General features: G+C 36.7%; 5 protein-coding genes across 9 annotated transcripts; 2 read left to right on the top strand and 3 right to left on the bottom strand.

Moving 5' to 3' along the window:
- The first annotated feature begins 616 nt into the window (after window positions 1–616).
- LOC148168332 (solute carrier family 2, facilitated glucose transporter member 1-like) lies at window positions 617–4,139 on the top strand. Its single transcript, XM_088044504.1, has 8 exons — window positions 617–775; window positions 2,250–2,369; window positions 2,423–2,708; window positions 2,756–3,034; window positions 3,085–3,287; window positions 3,334–3,546; window positions 3,595–3,866; window positions 3,912–4,139. Exons 1-8 carry the CDS (start codon window positions 698–700, stop codon window positions 4,054–4,056), a joined length of 1,596 nt encoding a protein of 531 aa, XP_087900630.1. The 5' UTR covers window positions 617–697; the 3' UTR covers window positions 4,057–4,139.
- A 633-nt stretch (window positions 4,140–4,772) lies between these two features.
- On the bottom strand, window positions 4,773–6,480 carry LOC148168331 (uncharacterized). Its single transcript, XM_088044938.1, has 7 exons — window positions 6,324–6,480; window positions 6,126–6,279; window positions 5,983–6,089; window positions 5,739–5,938; window positions 5,452–5,690; window positions 5,155–5,406; window positions 4,773–5,107 (listed from the first exon to the last, which is right to left on the bottom strand). Exons 1-7 carry the CDS (start codon window positions 6,376–6,378, stop codon window positions 4,831–4,833), a joined length of 1,284 nt encoding a protein of 427 aa, XP_087901064.1. The 5' UTR covers window positions 6,379–6,480; the 3' UTR covers window positions 4,773–4,830.
- A 159-nt stretch (window positions 6,481–6,639) lies between these two features.
- Window positions 6,640–9,677, bottom strand: LOC148168330 (solute carrier family 25 member 35-like). Of its 3 annotated transcripts, none has more exons than XM_088044943.1 (5): window positions 9,521–9,677; window positions 7,459–7,721; window positions 7,177–7,415; window positions 6,902–7,127; window positions 6,640–6,854 (listed from the first exon to the last, which is right to left on the bottom strand). In XM_088044943.1, exons 2-5 carry the CDS (start codon window positions 7,700–7,702, stop codon window positions 6,664–6,666), a joined length of 900 nt encoding a protein of 299 aa, XP_087901069.1. In that variant the 5' UTR covers window positions 7,703–7,721; window positions 9,521–9,677; the 3' UTR covers window positions 6,640–6,663. The 3 variants fall into 3 exon arrangements, with proteins under 3 accessions (XP_087901069.1, XP_087901068.1, XP_087901070.1); XM_088044942.1 differs by lacking the exon at window positions 9,521–9,677 and adding an exon at window positions 8,258–8,389 and having other exon boundaries at window positions 7,459–7,841; XM_088044944.1 differs by lacking the exon at window positions 9,521–9,677 and adding an exon at window positions 8,258–8,389.
- On the top strand, window positions 7,998–10,920 carry LOC148168329 (solute carrier family 25 member 35-like). 3 transcript variants are annotated; one of them, XM_088044939.1, is made up of 5 exons: window positions 7,998–8,108; window positions 8,452–8,705; window positions 8,753–8,991; window positions 10,415–10,640; window positions 10,694–10,920. In XM_088044939.1, exons 2-5 carry the CDS (start codon window positions 8,462–8,464, stop codon window positions 10,888–10,890), a joined length of 906 nt encoding a protein of 301 aa, XP_087901065.1. In that variant the 5' UTR covers window positions 7,998–8,108; window positions 8,452–8,461; the 3' UTR covers window positions 10,891–10,920. The 3 variants fall into 3 exon arrangements, with proteins under 3 accessions (XP_087901065.1, XP_087901066.1, XP_087901067.1); XM_088044940.1 differs by having other exon boundaries at window positions 8,005–8,108; window positions 8,441–8,705; XM_088044941.1 differs by lacking the exons at window positions 7,998–8,108; window positions 8,452–8,705; window positions 8,753–8,991 and adding exons at window positions 9,232–9,322; window positions 9,747–10,029; window positions 10,076–10,314.
- A 12-nt stretch (window positions 10,921–10,932) lies between these two features.
- LOC148168328 (matrix metalloproteinase-24-like) lies at window positions 10,933–13,386 on the bottom strand. Its single transcript, XM_088044937.1, has 9 exons — window positions 13,142–13,386; window positions 12,770–12,922; window positions 12,615–12,718; window positions 12,110–12,570; window positions 11,666–12,066; window positions 11,477–11,621; window positions 11,307–11,429; window positions 11,122–11,259; window positions 10,933–11,072 (listed from the first exon to the last, which is right to left on the bottom strand). The coding sequence occupies exons 1-9, from the start codon at window positions 13,247–13,249 to the stop codon at window positions 10,933–10,935; spliced, it is 1,773 nt and encodes a 590-aa protein (XP_087901063.1). The 5' UTR covers window positions 13,250–13,386.
- Window positions 13,387–17,912: the final 4,526 nt, after the last annotated feature.

Genomic DNA, 17,912 nt, shown 5'->3' with positions numbered 1-17,912 from the left:
ATTTGGGCAACATTTTCATTCAGTATTTTGTGATAATTTTTCTCAACCCAATTTAATACATTTCCATACAAAGCTTAAAAACTCATAAATATGGATAACATTTGTATCGATCTATTTATTCGTTCTTCTTTTCTTCATATCTAAAATTTGTTACAAATTCTAGTGCGTATATTGCGCCAAATATAAAACCGAAGGTTAATCCAAGCGACTTTAATTCGATTTATCAAATATTGCAACATTTATGATTTATATTTTCTTATTATGTACTTAGATTTCATAAAATTTATCTTTATAAACAAAACTTTTTTATAAAAATGTATTTCTGCTAGTAAAAATAAATAATTATCTTGATGTTTTATTTCTTTTACATTAGTATGAATTCGTGTTGTAAATATAAGCCAAAAAGTAGAAATCACGTACAAAAATGCTCTTTTAAAATTGATAAAAAAAAATTAAAGAACCTCAAATATCGAAAAAAATTACGAAGAATAAGTTGAGCGAGATTTATCTAAGCTTAGTATATTAAGCATTTCAATTATTTCTGTTAATCTAAATCTAAATACTTTTGCTTTAAGCAGTACTATTAAACTAATTCGTTGTTGTAAATATTTCCAGGTGACATGTACTACACTTCCGAGTTAATTCCAGCAAGGTTTCTAATTTTAGTTGCACATTTTGTCATTTGTGTCTTATTATTATGGAACAGTCCCCAGAGCGTGAAAGCTTGTTTAATGGTGGAGACGTCGGATCAAATCTTTCAAGTTCACCATACTCAGTGAGTAATCAAAGAAAAAATATAATGTCCAAGCAGTTTAACAATGCACTGTTAAATTGTTTCCACATGACTTGAAACGTGGAGCCAAATGTAGCCGTAATTTAATTTAATTAGTTGTGTGTGGTAAATTTTAACAACCGTATTGTTGGTCAGTCGTACCGCGAGTGGCGACCATGTACCATCGTAAGGTGATACGCTTCATTTTTCTCAAATTTGTACAAATTTCCGAGCATCTCAGGATAATATCTAACACCCTGAAGATGTCAGAATCTCGTGCGACTGCTTTTAATTTCGTTTTTTGCATTGCAGGCTGGTGGTTGGATTGAGTGTTGCTATTGGAATGATTTGTTGTGAACTGTTAGTTTTTCTGACTGGTCTAACCATGTTTCACCCTACATCTGCCTTGTTATGTATCCTTCATTGTTTCATTAAAAGCTTGCCGGAACGTGGATTTGGGTTTATAGGGGGTTCAATAAGTTCGTAATAGCTTGACTTGTGTTTTATCTTTTAATTAAAACTGATTACGCAATTAATAAATCGGCGCAGTTTCGATTTTAGACGCAACAAAAATTACTTCAATTTACGTTATTTCTGAATTTAACGATTCTTCGACGTAGATCAAGTCAACCTTGTAATATTGTTGCAAGCGTTAACAGTTTCTTTGTTCGCACAATGTCATTTATTCGATTTTTCCTTAACTTATTCGTACAGCTATAGGCTGCCACGCTAGTGCATGCCTCCTTCTCAGTTGCATTGTATTGGATGGTTGGCAGTGTGGATGGTTTTGGTGGGTTTTCGTCCTGGGCTCAGTAGTACCAATCTTTAACGACTCCTGCATTCTAGTCGATATTATAGTTAACAAAAAATATTAATTTGAGTACAAACTTAATCTAGTCTAGTCAATTTGAGCTGTGTTTTTCATTTTACAACGCACAACAAAGTGATTTCTTGGCGAATAAAAAAAGCGAAAGTTTTTGCCGAAATTAAAAAAGAGATTATATTATAGTTATGTAATTGTATTTGGAAAATTATTCTTTCTGACCACAGAAAAATTGCATATCAATGGCGCTACTTTAACAGATATTTTTTGATATTACTGCTTTTTACTGTACAGGACTACCAAGCTCAAAAAAAATCAGTTTCAATTTTTTTTCTGAGCTCGGTAGATTTCGTAACCAAATCCATCCGCTTAAAAGCAATGACAATTCTCAAAACAATATTTTCAACATAATGTATTTTATAAAAAAATTAATAAAGTTCTGCATCTCATTTCCTTTCGTTTCTATCAACTGACTTTAATTAAAATTAGATAATTTTAATTGAAAACACGTTATCACAAACTGGAAATTACATAAAGTACTGAAGGACTCTTTAGTCGCCAGTTATTGAAGCCATGTCATCGTCCAAGGTACAGTTTTAATGCCTTCACACTCGTCTTGCTCCCCATCTTCAAAAAAATTTTCCCTGTTTCCAGGAGATCTCAGTATCTCGCCCATCATGGACGCGAGTGTTGATCTTGGCGGGAGTAGCAACCACCATCGGTTCCTCCTTACCAGTTGGGTACAATATTGGTGTAGTCAACTCCCCAGCAGGAGTAAGTGATGGTGTCATCCCACATAAATCAAGTTCCCCTGTCTTTTTTTCTAGGTTATTAAAGAGTTTTGCAACGAAAGCGTCCACAGCAGATATGGATCAGTTTTACAACGAACTGGGTTGGACTTCTTATGGTCCACCATTGTGGCGATTTTTTTGGTAGGTGGTACTATTGGTTCATTGGGTGGTTCTTACTTTGCTGATAAAGTTGGACGTAAAGGTGCCTTAATTGTTAGTTCCGTGATTGGGGCTATAGCTGGTATACTGTTTTTTGTGTCTAAAGCAGCGAATTCTGTGGAAATGTTGATAGGAGGACGACTACTGGTGGGGGTTGCTTCAGGTATTGTTGAAATGAGTCTGTCACGATTCAACGGTTAATTTTTTTAGGGTTGATTACAAGTGTTATGCCGATGTACTTAACGGAGTTAGCTCCGGGTTTACTTAGAGGGTCTATGGGAGTTTTGTGTCCTTTGGGAGTAACTTTCGGAGTTCTAGTAGGACAGGTTTTATCACTAAGTCAAATTCTAGGAAACGAACTCTATTGGCCACATTTATTGGCTGCTTATTTAATACCTTTAATTATGTGTGGAGGGTTATTATTCTTTTTGCCTGAAAGTCCCAAGTACCTCTTCATCGTGAAGAAACAACCCCATTTGGCTATTAAACGTAAGTGTATTTCACGTCGAATAAAGAAATTTGAAATTTATTTTCCATAGAATTGGCGTTTATTCGCAATGTCAAAGAAGAGCTCCTTCAACACGAAATCCAAGAACTCCGATTAGAAGAACAAGACAACGACGGTGACAACACCACAGATTCGTGGAACTTACTCAGGGTGTTAACTGATAGGACGCTACTACTGCCACTTCTGCTTGTTTGTAGTCTTCAAGCAGGCCAGCAATTTAGTGGAATCAACGCTGTTGGTATCATAACATTCTACTGACATTTACTTATCATCTCTTCAGGTCTTCTACTATTCTGTCTCGATCTTCCTAAAAGCAGGTTTCTCCTTAGAAAATAGCCAACTAGCAACAATCGCGGCTGGTTGCTGCAACCTTTTTATGGCAATTATTTCAATTCCTGTCATGGCGAGATTCAACCGAAGATCAACACTTCAGCTGAGTTTGATAACAACTGCGTTTTTCCTACTTCTTTTAGGTGTCGCAGTTACTTTAATTGTACTCACATATTTTCAGTGTAACCCGATCTAATTCATTTTATTACAGTCAAAAATATCGTGGATGCCGTATTTAAGCATTGTTGGTGTCTTGGGTTTTGTTGTATGCTACGGTATTGCTCTTGGTCCCATTCCCTACTTCATTGGTTCTGAATTATTTGAAGTTGGCCCCCGGCCTAGCGCTATGGCTCTCGGTAGCATGGCAAATTGGGGGGGAAACTTCGTCATCGCTTTGTGTTTCCAATCCATGCTCACTTATCTAGGAGCAGCTTCGTTCTTTATTTTTGCGGTGGTGGTAATCGCACTCTACTTCTTCATAAGGTGAGATTCAACTAACTTCGACTTGAAGTAAATGAAGTTTTTCAGATTTTATCTGCCTGAAACACGAGGGCGGGATCCAGCACAAATTGCTCTCTTGTGTAAAAAAGGATTCGCGTCACGACCGTTAGAATCGCCAGTTCACTCAGCAGGCACGGAAGAGACATTCTCAGTAACGGAAAAAGAAGTGTAGCAATTTCTTAGCATGCATCACAATTTTTGGATAGGCTTTTTATCACCGTGTCTTCCATTTTAATAAAAGTACACTTAAAATGACGTTTTATTCTTAAGAGACCATTCCAAAAGAGGTATTCAGGTTTGACAGAGAGTGTTCGTGGCATTTTTTCGAAGAGACATTCTTACATTATTAAAAAAATTCCATGTCCAACTGCAATACCTATTCAATTTTTATTCTGAAATTTACTATCTGTATTGCTATCGGCCCCTCCCTTGCTTTATGGGTCATGAGTTCTGAGACATCCTGTATATCGAAATCAGAAGTTGTTCTATTAATTCCTTTTTAAATATTACTCTATTATTGTTACCGAATTTGATAGAAGAAATTTTGCATAAAATCTTGTAAAACCGCTCTTACGTCAAGTAGGAATAAATAAATTGTTTACATTTTACCCACATTCATTCAACTCCACTTTACAACTTTGTTTACGTTTGCTCCAAGTTTGTAGTAAACAAACCCGTACGACTTTGCGACAACCAATCAAAAAATTCACCCTGAAGGTGCATACTTCATGACCTAATTTTGCGATCTTCAGCAGAACCGGTCGACCTTGAGAACAAAAACAAGAGTGGAGTCTGCATGCCATCGAAGGACGTGTTGGACGCGTTTGTATGTCACCCTTTTTTGTTCAAATGAGTCACAACTTCCCGTTTTTTAGGTTGGTGCAAAACTTTATTCTCAACTTTTTCTTTATTGAAATAATAAAAGCGATATAATAGAGATACGAAGTTAAAACAAGCGATCTAGCGTCTTCCGTACTTCATCAATAAATTCCGAAGTACTTAAATATTGATTGTCTTTGTAGTTTTTTCCATGAACACACGCTGCCAGGTCTTTAGTAACCAAACCAGACTCTACAGTATCCACAGTCGATTTTTCTAGCTGCTTTGTAAAGTTCTCCAGATCTTGATGCTTGTCTAATTTCGCTCTATGTTGCAAACCTCTCGTCCATGCAAAAATCGATGAAATAGGATTAGTAGAAGTCTTCAACCCTTTTTCATATTCCCTTAAATCACATCTTAATTACAGTTCTCTTCCTAAACACGTAGTTACCGATAATGTCGTGTTACAGTACCATGAGCAGGTTCCGTCATTATAGTTCTACCATCATGTGACACTAAACTGTGGATCATCAAACCCATGGAACCAAATCCTTGTCCCACGACATCAGAAAGTACGTCTCCGTCGTAACTTTTTAAAGCCCATAGAAAACCACCTGATGATTTCATAGCTTGGGCTGCCATGTCGTCGATTAGACGTAGTTCAAAAGTGAGATTCGCTTTTTCGAATTTTGACTTGTACTCTCTAGAATATGAACATCAGAGGTTTTAATTGGTAGAAAAATCGTACTTTTCGTAAACATCTAAAAAGACTTCATTGAAGAGCTTGTCGTACTGTTTCAAAAGAGTGCTCTTGGTGGCAAAAAATAGTGGGAAATTTCTCTCCAAAGCCATTCTAAAACACGATTCGGCGAAAGCTCTAATACTGTCTTCTGTGTTGAATGTTAACATTGCCACACCTTTACCTTTGTAACTGAAGGCTTCGATGGATTCTGTTTTACCATCATCAGACTGAAGAGTAATAAAAATCTAAGAAAATCTACATTAGAACTGAGTCATTAACTCGATTTCTGTTACTTTCGTGGGTTTGCTAATAATCAAATCTTTACCACCGTATTGATCACCAAACGTATGTCGTCCCATTATGATGGGTTGAGTCCATCCCGGGACGTACTTATTCACATTTTTACAAATAATGGATTCTCGAAATTGAGTGCCGTTAAGAGCATTCCGGATCATACCATTAGGACTGGGCCACATTTGACTCAAACCAAACTCTGAGAAACCATTTCAATTTCACTAAAAAAATCGTAGAACTCACCTTTGACTCTTTCTTCATCTGGGGTTATTGTAGAGCATTTAACACCAACATTGTGTTGTAAAATAGCCGCAGCTGCGTCTTTCGAAACCTGATTTTGGGTTTTATTTCTACGAGAATTAGCGAGAACACAAACAGAAGCTTACCTGTTGGTAAGACTGCAGTCGTAATACTCCCGATTCAGATCAACGAAAGGAAAGAGCAATTTTTCTTTGATTTCGTCGAATATTAGTTTGGTCATTTCATCGCCATCGATTTCCACGATAGGCTTAGCGACCAGTATCTTTGATTTTGCAGCATCTAAAAAAACGAGTTCAAACTGTGGTGGAATTGAAATAACTTACAGTTTCTTGTGAAGAAGTTGACGGGAGAAGTGACGCTGATGCGTTGGGAGAACATTATGCAATTGTTAATTATAGAGTAAACTATCACATGTTTTTGATGGTTACAATTTATATCGCTGGATTGATAGGTCAAGTTAAATATTTGATCGGTTTATCCTTGAACGTCGCCTTTTATGTATACTACAAATTTATCTTATCAAGACGTAATTGAGAAAGATTTATTTTAGTGACCACTTGGTTGAAAGCCTCATCATTTTGGGATATTAAAAATTACGATAAGGGTCATTTATTGACGTAATTGGAAGAAAAGAGCATAACACATAAAAAACTTTATAATTGTTCATTTAAATCGATGATACAAATCTTTAAATTCATCCCAAAAAACTAAACACAAAACTGTGTGTGGTCCTAATCTAAAATAACTAGGACCTAGCCCTTTATAGAACCCTAAAAATCCTTCCGTTTTCCATATTTTGAGAACACAATCAGTATAACCATTATATAGCAACCCCTTGCCGGCTTTATCCACCCCTAAAATACAACACTAATAAAATCCTTCCGGATTTATGTTGTTTTACCTTGATTGTACAGCCTTGTGGAAACCAAATCGAAAGGTGTCATCATAACACTGATGGCAACACCTCCAACCATACTCGCTATAAAACTTAGAAGCAAAGGCGAATTCTGTAGAATGTCGTACTTTTTCATAAACTCTTTGCAATACGCAAAAGAAGTTAATTGGGAAGTTGAACCAACAAATGCACGTGGGACTGCCGAAGACGCACCTCTAAACAGTCCTTTCATCTAAAAGACACAGTGACTTTGGGAATTTTCAAAAAAAGTAATTAAGTACTCCTTGTTGCTTGAAAATCCCCCAAAGACCGGACCATGTCCCTCTATAATGGTACTGGTGTCCAAAAGCAATTTCCTTAGAAGCTTCCGCCTGGAGGTGCGTTTTGATTAGATAAAAAGGGCTGGCGATAAAAGCACCGGTAGCGCCAGCAAAGCCCCCAATCGCCACACTTCTATAAAATATCAACTTCCCTTTTTCATCTTTCATGTACCCTTTATCGTCAAGGATCTGGTAGAGTCCTGAAACCGATTGTTATTTTATGCTAAGTTAGTTAGTTTTTACCGAATCTATAGCCATTTAGAACCAGTTGGAACCACAGTCCTGGAACTAATCCTTTTTGTAATGCTAGAATCCCGTCGTGTTTTGCAATGACATAGCCTGCATGAAGCACATTTTTGTAATGAACTGCGTGTTGACCTCTACTTCGCAATTCTCCTTGGAGTTGCATTCGTGTTTTCATTACCTCCAAAGGGTTGGTGAAAAACCCGGCACATACCGCTGCGACGCCGCCTATCGCAAAATCCATTTTGGGGGAGATTCAAACGCTAAAACCAAAGAAGTGACTGTGAATGTTTTGATCTTCATGATTGCAAGCCGTAATTGTCGGAATTGGGTGTCATGCCCCACCATTGCATGACGGTTTATTTGCGTAGAGAGAAATCAATCTAAAAGAACGGAGATGAAGATAGAACTTATCGATTAATTGGTGACGGATAGTGATTTTAGGAAATTAGACAAATAATCTTAATGAATTATGTTGTTTAACATTCGTATCAAGGTTTTTATTGCAAAGAGATATTCGTTTATAAATATAGTATTGTTTGGAATTTTCCCCATTGTATCACTGTCCATGACTTATAATTTGATTGCAGTTCAACACTAAGCAACAAATCAGACTAATTATGTGTCGATCATTCAAGTGAAAACAACAGGTATTTATAAATAATTGTAAAATATTGAAATAATTAATAAATTGCATCACTTGTTTACATATTTGGTATTAAAACTGCTTTATTATTATTAATAGGATAAAGGGGCTAATTTTTTTTTATAAATTAAAATTAATAATTCAAGTACGCACCTGTAAATCTGTGTAAAGACTATTTTTCCTATTTTTTAATTTAAATCACACACTTCCACTACTAATAAATGTTAAGTACTATTCTTTCCTCTAAATCTGCTATTATATAAAAGAATCCAATGATAAGATAACAGGACAACCGACTAAAATCTATATATGTTATTATACTAATGATAGAGCAAGTTTTGTTCCAGTTCTTATAAAATGGATTTTGTGATCGCTGGTGCAGCTGCGGTGGGCGCTGGCTTCTTCACCAACCCCTTAGAAGTCTTAAAAACTCGCATGCAACTGCAGGGTGAATTAACTAAAAAAGGGGAATATACAGTCCACTATAGAAACACAATTCATGCCACTTACATGATAGTAAAACACGAAGGGATTTTATCCCTACAAAAAGGGCTGTCTCCTGCTTTGTGGGTTCAGTTTATTATGAATGGAGTTCGACTGGGTTAGTTGGTTGGATATTAAAATAATTTTGAAAGAAACAGTTTTTAGGGATCTACGAAACATTGGAAAATCGAGGGTACATTCTAGATCGATCAGGGAACACAGTCTTTTATAAAAGCGTTCTAGCTGGAGGTGTTGGAGGAGTCGCCGGACAAATAGCTTGTAGTCCTGTTTTTTTAGTGAAGACGCATCTACAAACGCAGTCTTCGGAAGCGATTGCTGTGGGGTTTCAGCATAAGCATCGGGGGATGTGGCAAGCGATGAAGATGATTTACGGAGAACAAGGGGTTAGTTTCTTTTTTAAATTCCAGGGAATTGGCACTGAGCAAAAAATTAAAGTTGTTTAGCTGCTCTAGTAATTAAATTGCTGCTCAACTAGTACGTTTTGGGGCCAAAGCTACCATACGCAACCGTCAAAACTTGTGTATTGCTGGTTTCCTATTCGTGAAGTCTGTGCGGTTGTGTAATCAATAGACGTAATTATGTATGTGTGTTTATCAGACAGCTGTACAGCTAGCAATAATAACAGGAGCGCAGTTCAAGTTTTTGGTGTCGAAATACATGAGATGAAACAGTGATAAATTGTGATATTTTGGATTATTATTAATATATACGTAGGTAAGTACCATCCATAATGTTAGTGACTTAAATTAAGTACTTGCCTAAAATGGAAGTAATATTATTCGGAGCTTTAACAATTCAGTACAAAAAATATTTGAAAATGATTATCTGATACTATTGTTATACAATATGTTCTTAAACCATTGATAAATAATGAGATATGATGTAATGTTTATTCTACTAATCACAACTTACTTCAAAGTTAATTCAATTGAAATTATTATACTCATTAAAGGAACTAGATTCGAATTTCTAAACTTGCACAATTAATAAATTCGCATCATGTGCACGTGCACTTCAAAATTTCACTGACTGCGCATGTCTGACTTCGCGTTTTTTAAACTTGCAAGTACTAACTATACACATACACATACTTAAATGAGAAGCACTAACGATTTATCGTTTTTCCACATCTTTCAAGGCTAAAAACTAGAAGCATTCCTAATGCTATATACCAAAAATGGACTTCGCAATAGCAGGAGGAGCAGCGATGGCCGCATGTCTCTTCACAAACCCCTTAGAAGTCCTAAAAACTCGGATGCAACTTCAAGGTGAACTACAGTCAAAAGGGCAGCACAAAATTCACTATAAAAATGTACTCCACGCTGGTTACGTAGTCGTTAAAAATGACGGAATTTTGGCCCTTCAAAAAGGCTTAGTTCCAGCTTTATGGGTCCAACTGATAATGAACGGAATGAGATTAGGCACGTACTTAAGTTCAGACTGTCTCTTTTCTAACTATATCTACAGGAACATTTCAGTTTGGTGAAAATCGCGGCTACATTACCGATAAAAATGGAAATCTGGTTTTCTATAAAAGCGTTTTGGTAGGAGGAGCAGGTGGAGTCGTTGGTCAATACTTTGCTAGTCCTTTCTTTTTAGTGAAAACACATTTACAGTCACAAGCTGCTCAAGCTATTGCTGTGGGGTACCAGCATAGCCATGAAGGAAGTTGGAGTGCTTTTAAAAAAATATACAAAATGAATGGAGTAAGTTTGGGAATAAATTTATTAACACGAAGAGTAGTTTTTATTTCACCTTTACACTCGTTTAAGTAGCGTATTTGTTTATGTCGAGATTATTTTTCAGCTCAAAGGTCTCTTTCGTGGGGCAGGGGCATCAGTACCGAGAGCTTTCGTTGGATCCACATCCCAACTTACCTCTTTTAAATATAGCAAGGAGTTTCTCAACCAATATGAATACTTCTCTGGAAAACCTTTGCTAACTTCTTTTTGTGGTAGCATGGTCGGGGGAGTTGCCATCAGTGTTATGATGACACCATTTGATCTTATAATGACGAGGTTGTACAACCAACGTAAGCAACCATATGTCATTGTTCTACTGAAAATTTTACCATTTGTTTTACAGCCGTGGATGCTAATGGCAAAGGATTGTTATACTCCAATTACGTCGATTGTGTAATCAAAATCTTTAAAACTGAAGGCTTCCCGGCTTTTTATAAAGGTGTAGGTCCAATGTATTTGAGGCTGGGTCCTCACACCGTTTTGTGTTTGGTATTTTGGGACCAGTTAAAAGCATTGTATGATAAATTTTTACCAAAGTAACATTGTTTTAAATAAACTTGTTTCGTTTTATTGTTAAGCATTTTATAATCGGAATAAAGTCTGGTAATCTTCTGGACACCCTATCCAAAGCTGAGGCGAAGGCAATGGAGATTGTTCCGTAACTATAACCCAGTTATTATCAAATTTCCAGTACAATTCGTCCTTAAAGAAGTACGTCACACCTGAATTTTGTATTAGTAGTAATTCGTGCAAGAATAAGCAATTACGCACCTCTAAATGTTGCCGCAGCGTCCAGATTATGCGGTACTCCTCTCCATCTTTCCATGTGCTTCGGATAATCTTCGTCCATAGCTTTAGTTGTTTCGTTATATCTCCAGAATCTGTCTTGCTTGTAAAAATAAGTTTTTCCTATAAAAATTGAGATAATCTTCAAAAATTTCGGTCTAAAACCCCACCATTTCTAGCCCAGGTTTGAACTGCATCGATTTGATCAATAGTTGATGGAAGCCCATAATAAGAAATCGGCTTTGGGCTGTTTTCCACAAACGTTTTGCCGTTGTAAACCCAAAATTTGTCTCCTATTAATTGAAATTAAACCACCTTTTTACCAACTCCACTTTTTCACCTGTAAATAAAACGATCATTCCGTCTGGTCGTTCGTACGCGGCATCAATTTTCACAACTTCCTTAGGAAGACCTGGAAACATTTGTCGGAACAAAATAGGGTACCCCTCTGACACTTTTCCCATTTCTTTGAGTCTCCAAACGTACTAAAAACCTAAATGATATGCGAGCGGTACCTTTAAAAACGAACCTGTTCTTTAAAAACAAAAATTTCTTCTCTCAAAACCGCCACAGCGTCAAACTGACCAAAACAAATATTCGGTAAACTTGGAGAGTTTGTTGAAGGAATATTATGCGTTGTGTCGTGGTTCTTATGAACCTGAACTTCTTCATCGTCACCCTCATAGATTACTGAAAAATTTCTGGCAGTTGTGGTTTTGTAGAAACGTGTGGTTGTCTCGGAGTACCAAGGTGTGTTGTCCCTTTCATTGGTAGTAAAAGTAAGGGTAGTGCCAGGGTGAATAAAAGTTGTTTCTGTTGTTGTTGCATCAAAATGGGTAGTACTAGGGTGAGTAACAACTGTTTCTGTTGAAGTTGTGTCAACATGAGTAGTCGGGGGCTGTGTGGGCTCATCCTTTATATTTCTACGAACTATAACCAAAATTGCAAGACCCTTATTCTTTGTGTTACCTACTATACAACTCGTACATCCCAAGAATATCGTCATAACCCAACTGAAGATCTTTTTCCGTCTCGTAGCCACGATAATACGGAAACATAACAGAGTCAGGTACTATAGAATGTGATAAACCCAAAGAATGTCCCAATTCGTGAAGAGCCACAGTAACAAAATCCAACCCATCAGTCTTAGCTGCTTCTTTAGAATCAGTCCAATTTTCATCCGCGTCAAAATGAATATCACCACCGAACGACTGTTCTTCGTAAGGAAAGAAAGCATGAGCTAGAATATTTCCGCGACCATCGAAAGGATAGCGATCGCCATGATAACTACTTCCAAATGCCACAATAATATCAGCATCCGGAGTCATAACTCTTCTGAAAGTTAAACGTCCGTATTTCGCCCAAACATCGAGTGCTAATTGAATGTTTTTCGCAACTGAGTCTTCTCCAAGCTTCGGGGACCAGTTCGCTATACTATTTCAAAATGAAAAAAGTTCAATGAGATAAGAGAGACTTACAAATAAGTAATGGTTCTTTTATTCCACCCTGGCGACCCCAAATTGTATCTCTTTACTCGTTTCCTTTTTATGTCGGGGACGCCGCAGCGAGGAGATGTCATAAGCTGGAAGAAGGATAAATTGGGTTTTTTTTAAGGACTCGATAATGAGGTTACCGCTAAAGTTGCATTGTCTAGTATTCCAGTTTCTTCAAGAGCTCCGAATTTTTGAACGACTTTGATAGTCTCCGAAATACCTGATTCCGTGTATAAGGCTCCGGAATTGGCATCATCTTCTTCGATGTAACCAAATTTTTTAAGGAAGTCCAACTAAAACCGAAAGTGATTCAAGCGAGGCAACAATGGAATGCCATTTTTTGTGATTATCTATTCTGAAGGTAACAGTTCACATCCACGTCCGTTTCTCTGCGTTGTTTATTATCGGTAATAACAATATCAAAATTTTATCGATGAAGTTAGTTCAATTAACATTGCAGACAGTTATAATTAGTTAAGTTGTTAAGTAAATTGTTCAGTAAAATCACTTACCACTTTCGGGGATGGTACTTGAGGGTTACTCAGTAAATTTAAAGGAAAACTATCGATAGTTCCAACCAAAATCAGTGCGATTAGTACTATCAAATGACCCACAAACATAGTGTAATATTCGTTGATAATCAGAAAACAATGACTGTTATGTGAAGACACCAATATACTTGACACTGTGATTAATAATTCATTAATACAAAATATTGACACGATTTGGTTTTTGTCGATGTCTGAACATCTTTACACGGAGCTTAACCGCGAGTAGCTGTAAAGATAGCTGGAGGGTCTCGTTTTTCCGTGATTCATAATTTATTTATCATCCTTCTTGGATAACGAGAAATACCTATCTTTCACAACAGGAAAAAGTACACGAGGGTCGTATTGCAATGTTGTTTTCTTGGTTCTGTTGAAACAGTGAGTAATTAGATAGGAAGTAAATACAGAACTGAATTGAGAAAACCGATTCAGATTTCAACTTTTTTGTAACATCAATATCGAGTCTCTTAAAATCTGGAAAAATCACAGATAATGCGTGAGTTTCTTTTAATCTCTGAACACAACAATTTTTTTTACTGAAATATGTAATTCCTTTTTGTTTTTTGTACAATTACTAAAAACTAAACCAAATAACAAACTCAAAAGTAGAACTACTGAAGTATGCAGCGCAGGGCGCGTCAGTGTGTTTGTTGGGTTTTCTATACTTGTCTTCCATGTGTTGGAAGCCTTAAACCCTTTATTCTTTGATATTTTATTATTTCCATCACACGAATGCTGATAATTTTCTGCTATCAAAATTTTAAAAGCCGTCCATTAGAACGGTTTCTAATCAACTAATCACCAAAAACTATAAATTTCTTATATCCGTTATGTTACAACACATGGTAAATTGGTTTCGTCCTCCCCTAACTGTAACATCGATGATTAATGAAGTCATTCATAAGGCAAAAAAAGTGGCTGAAGTTTTAAGTTCTAAGTCGCTCATTTGGTTCAAGCAGGTGCCGCTGAATGTTACAATGCAATAATTTGTAAATTCACAGGAGGGAAAAGGATAAATTTTTCTATAAAAAATAGTTACGCAATAAGATGCAATGCAGCAGCTATTGCTTATAATAAAAAAAGTAACTATTTTTCGACGATTTCAAAAAAAATGACCGGACGAAGTCCAGGAAAGTACGCAAAAAAGTACATTGAGCGTGAAAAGAAAATCTGCTTACAATAAAGCTAGGAGGCAGTTGTTTCCTCGACATAAAAAGAAGTTGCACCACCTGACGAAGATTACGGGATTCAAATGGACGAAGAAGAATTTTTAAAAAAACGGCAGGATTTATTGACAAGTTTGAAAAAGGACGCTGAACAAATAAAGTTTATTGAAAAAGAGACACGAGGACAAACCGCTAATACTAGGTGGAAGGAAGAAAGAAGATACCGATTGACTGCCTCTAATTTTGGCACTGTGTGCAAATTACGAAATTCAACAGACCCAAAAAAACTATGCCAAAACATTTTGTCGAGTGAATTTAGAAAGAGCGCCGCCATCAAATGGGGATCCGAAAACGAGAGTACTGCGAAATTATTATTCCAAAGACAGTTTGAGGTTACCGTTTCAGATTGCGGATTTTTATTGACAAGGATAATAACTTTCTTGGTGCTAGCCGGGATGGAATTATTGACAAAGACAACATTTTAAAAATCAAGTGCCCTTGGTCAGTAAAGAACAGAACCCTTCAAGAAGCAAGCGAGGAAAAAAAATTAAATTACTTGGTACGAAATGATGGAAATCTCCAGCTGAAACGAAACCATCAATATTTTTACCAAGTACAAGGACAGCTGGCCATCACAGGAGCGAAATATTGTCACTTTATGGTTTGGACTCCTTGTGGATTTTTTGTTGAAAAGGTAAAATGTAAACATTAATTAATTAACGATATTTATGTATTCATTTATTTCCAGATCGAATATGACCAATCATTTTGGGATACAATGCTGCCTAAACTAAAAAAAAATTACCTAGAATCAATGGCCCGTGAAATTTTAAAATAAACAATTGAAAAATACTATGTAACAATTTTGTTCAATATATGTATTTTTTATGCTTATTATTCTATTTACCATAGACCTACACACCAGCATCGTAAACTCCCATTCATCCCTCAATGCTCATCTGGTTAATTTGTTATGGTCAGGTCAGAACCATTTTTCGACCAATAACAGGGAACTTAAAAGTGTCGAATTTCAGTTCTCTAAATGTTTGTATTACTTTCTTTTTCTTACATACTGGTTGCACCATTGCTTATTCACAACTTAAGTGATTTCTGCCAAATTACAGTGCCCTGCCCACAAAAAATCTGAATACTGTTCGACTGCGAAGATCCCCTTAACTCTAAATGGTGACATTTAGTTCTAACGAATATAGGAATTTTAGTCTTCAATAATCCCAAAAAGTCCAGTGAAAAGTCCAAACAAAATTCTGGAAAATCATTAGAGCTTTCATGGAAATTTATGTTCATCCAAATGTGGAAATGCATTGAATACAGGGTGATAGGTTACGACCATAGTGAAAGGGGAGATGGAGGAAGCCGTGAAAAGTAAAGTTTCGAAGTTTTTTTCCGGTTTTCTTTTAACTATTTAAAAACCAAAAAGTAAGAAAGACAAATTTTTAATCAAAGTTATCATAGGAAATTTTAGGATTAACATCAAACTTACACTTATTGTTGTTTGCATTTGTGAAAATAAACTTATTTGCAACACAATAAAGCTATCGTTATTACGGCAGCCACATGTCATTTTGAACATTTATTAAAAATTTATTTTCTCTTTGTTTTCCAAACAAAATTGCAGTACTTTTTCTTCCTGTTATTGGCACCACTGATTCAGTGACAAATTGTTCATTTGGTCGAAAGACTACTTGGATTTTCGCAAAATTCAAAACTAGATTGAATGAATCTAACTGGACGATTTCAAAGTCTTGTATCTTTGTAAATAAAACGAAAAATAAATAATAAAAATAATGACGGATTCCAAGAGAGTTTACCTTCCTTGATTAGCTATTACAACTTTACCTAATAACACCCTGTTCATACACGCGCAAACTGTGAATCAAATTGATGAAAGTTGAGACGTATTTTAGGAATTGAATTTTGTAACTTACAATAATTACAATTTCGAAGAATACAAAAAAATGTAGAAAGAACAAAGAAAGGCTGGAGTTCTTTTCTGTGGTAAGTGCAATTATGAATAAAAACTAAGCTTTAAAGTGCACAATTTGTCTGCATAAAGCACCCTTTGAAAGCGTTTGAATAGTGTTTATTTCCGGTGTTCCTGTGTAATCTTTTTCCTGAATGAATCAATCTCAAACTGTCGAGTCGGGCAAGGGAGAGTCAGCCTAAATTCTTTGTGTCCAATTCAGTTGTGCCTTTTGTGTCATCACGCATGGGTTACTTTGAGGAGCCATGACCGCCCACATAGTTCTCAGATTTGACCGCTCACTACCTATTTACGTACCCACACTTTGTATTCTTGTTAGTGCCCCTATCACCACACCAAATATTTCACAGAGCAGTCGAAATAATTATGTATCTTATCAACAGTCTCCAAGATGTTTTTATTATTCAGAAACCATAACTCAGTTGTACGCTCGTAAAAAGTGGCGGTTTCGGTCCAACGATGGGCTAAAGTAAAACAAAACCGGATGAGAAGGCGGGGTTGGAGTCGACCTACTCAGAATTAGCTTTATTGTCGGCTCTTAAAATCCCTAAAATCCCGCCGAAGTCAATCATCAATAGACCAAATGGGTGTTTGTTGGACACGTTTTCAGTAATTTATCTCTTTGGTTAGCCGAAGGACATTGTTAAAACAATCACTGGCTCCAAGAATAAGATGGGGAGGTAGATTTTTTGCTGTTTAGGGAAAGGCACGCGTTTATGGTCCGTTTCTTTCATCGGGCGGTGTCAGAGACTTCCTTCTGCTAACGGTAACAAATATCCCACTAATAAGGGAATGAGACGCCTAATAATGGTAACACATGTGCGGCTAAAATGGGGCTTCTTGGTGGGCGCTGTTGTCAAAGTTTTTTTGTTTATCGGCAGGAAGCATCCGTAAATAAACAAAGCTTCCGGTCATTTTTTCTTGAGACTGGTAAGTGGTCCCGATTGTTTACTTTTCAAAAGCCAGTGACAAACTTCAGACAAAACGAACGAAACAACAATAGACAAGCTTCCGTTTTTGGGTGATTTTTTGTAATATTCTAATTCTAATTTCGTGTTCGTGTTATCCTTTCGACACATCCAAAATTGTATTCGAATTTGCAGCAATTTGCGAGGCGATAATTGTAGGCTTGGGTGTGATGCGAAGACAGGATGCTAGTGGCACCGAACCAGCACTTACCAAAAACAAATACCTCCACTTCTTTGTGATTAACACGAAGACAACAATTACGCCGGTTGTCGAAATGTTAGAAAGCCGCCGTAATTTTCGGCAGGTGATAGCTCGTTCGCAACCGTGATAATGAAAGATGGCCAGCATCCTACGAAACTGTGATTATATTTCGCTTAGTCTATACAAAATACTAAATGGGCAGAGTCCGTCTGTGATCTGGTGCTGTAAAATGCAGGCAGAGCGCCTCATGGGCTGTAATTACTGCCACGATGGGTGATGAATATCTAACCTGCCGTGCGAGATTCAACAGGTTATCACCCAACTAGAGGCGGCTTTACGGGCAAGTTTGGGTACGTTTACACGAAGCTGGTGGGAGGGAAGAAGGGAAAAGTTTGGG

Source organism: Gnatocerus cornutus, chromosome 9, assembly GCF_029298725.1.
Source record: "Gnatocerus cornutus isolate USDA-ARS CGAHR chromosome 9, icGnaCorn1.1, whole genome shotgun sequence".
Classification (NCBI taxonomy): domain Eukaryota; kingdom Metazoa; phylum Arthropoda; class Insecta; order Coleoptera; family Tenebrionidae; genus Gnatocerus; species Gnatocerus cornutus.
This window is presented reverse-complemented; position numbering and strand designations above follow the sequence as displayed.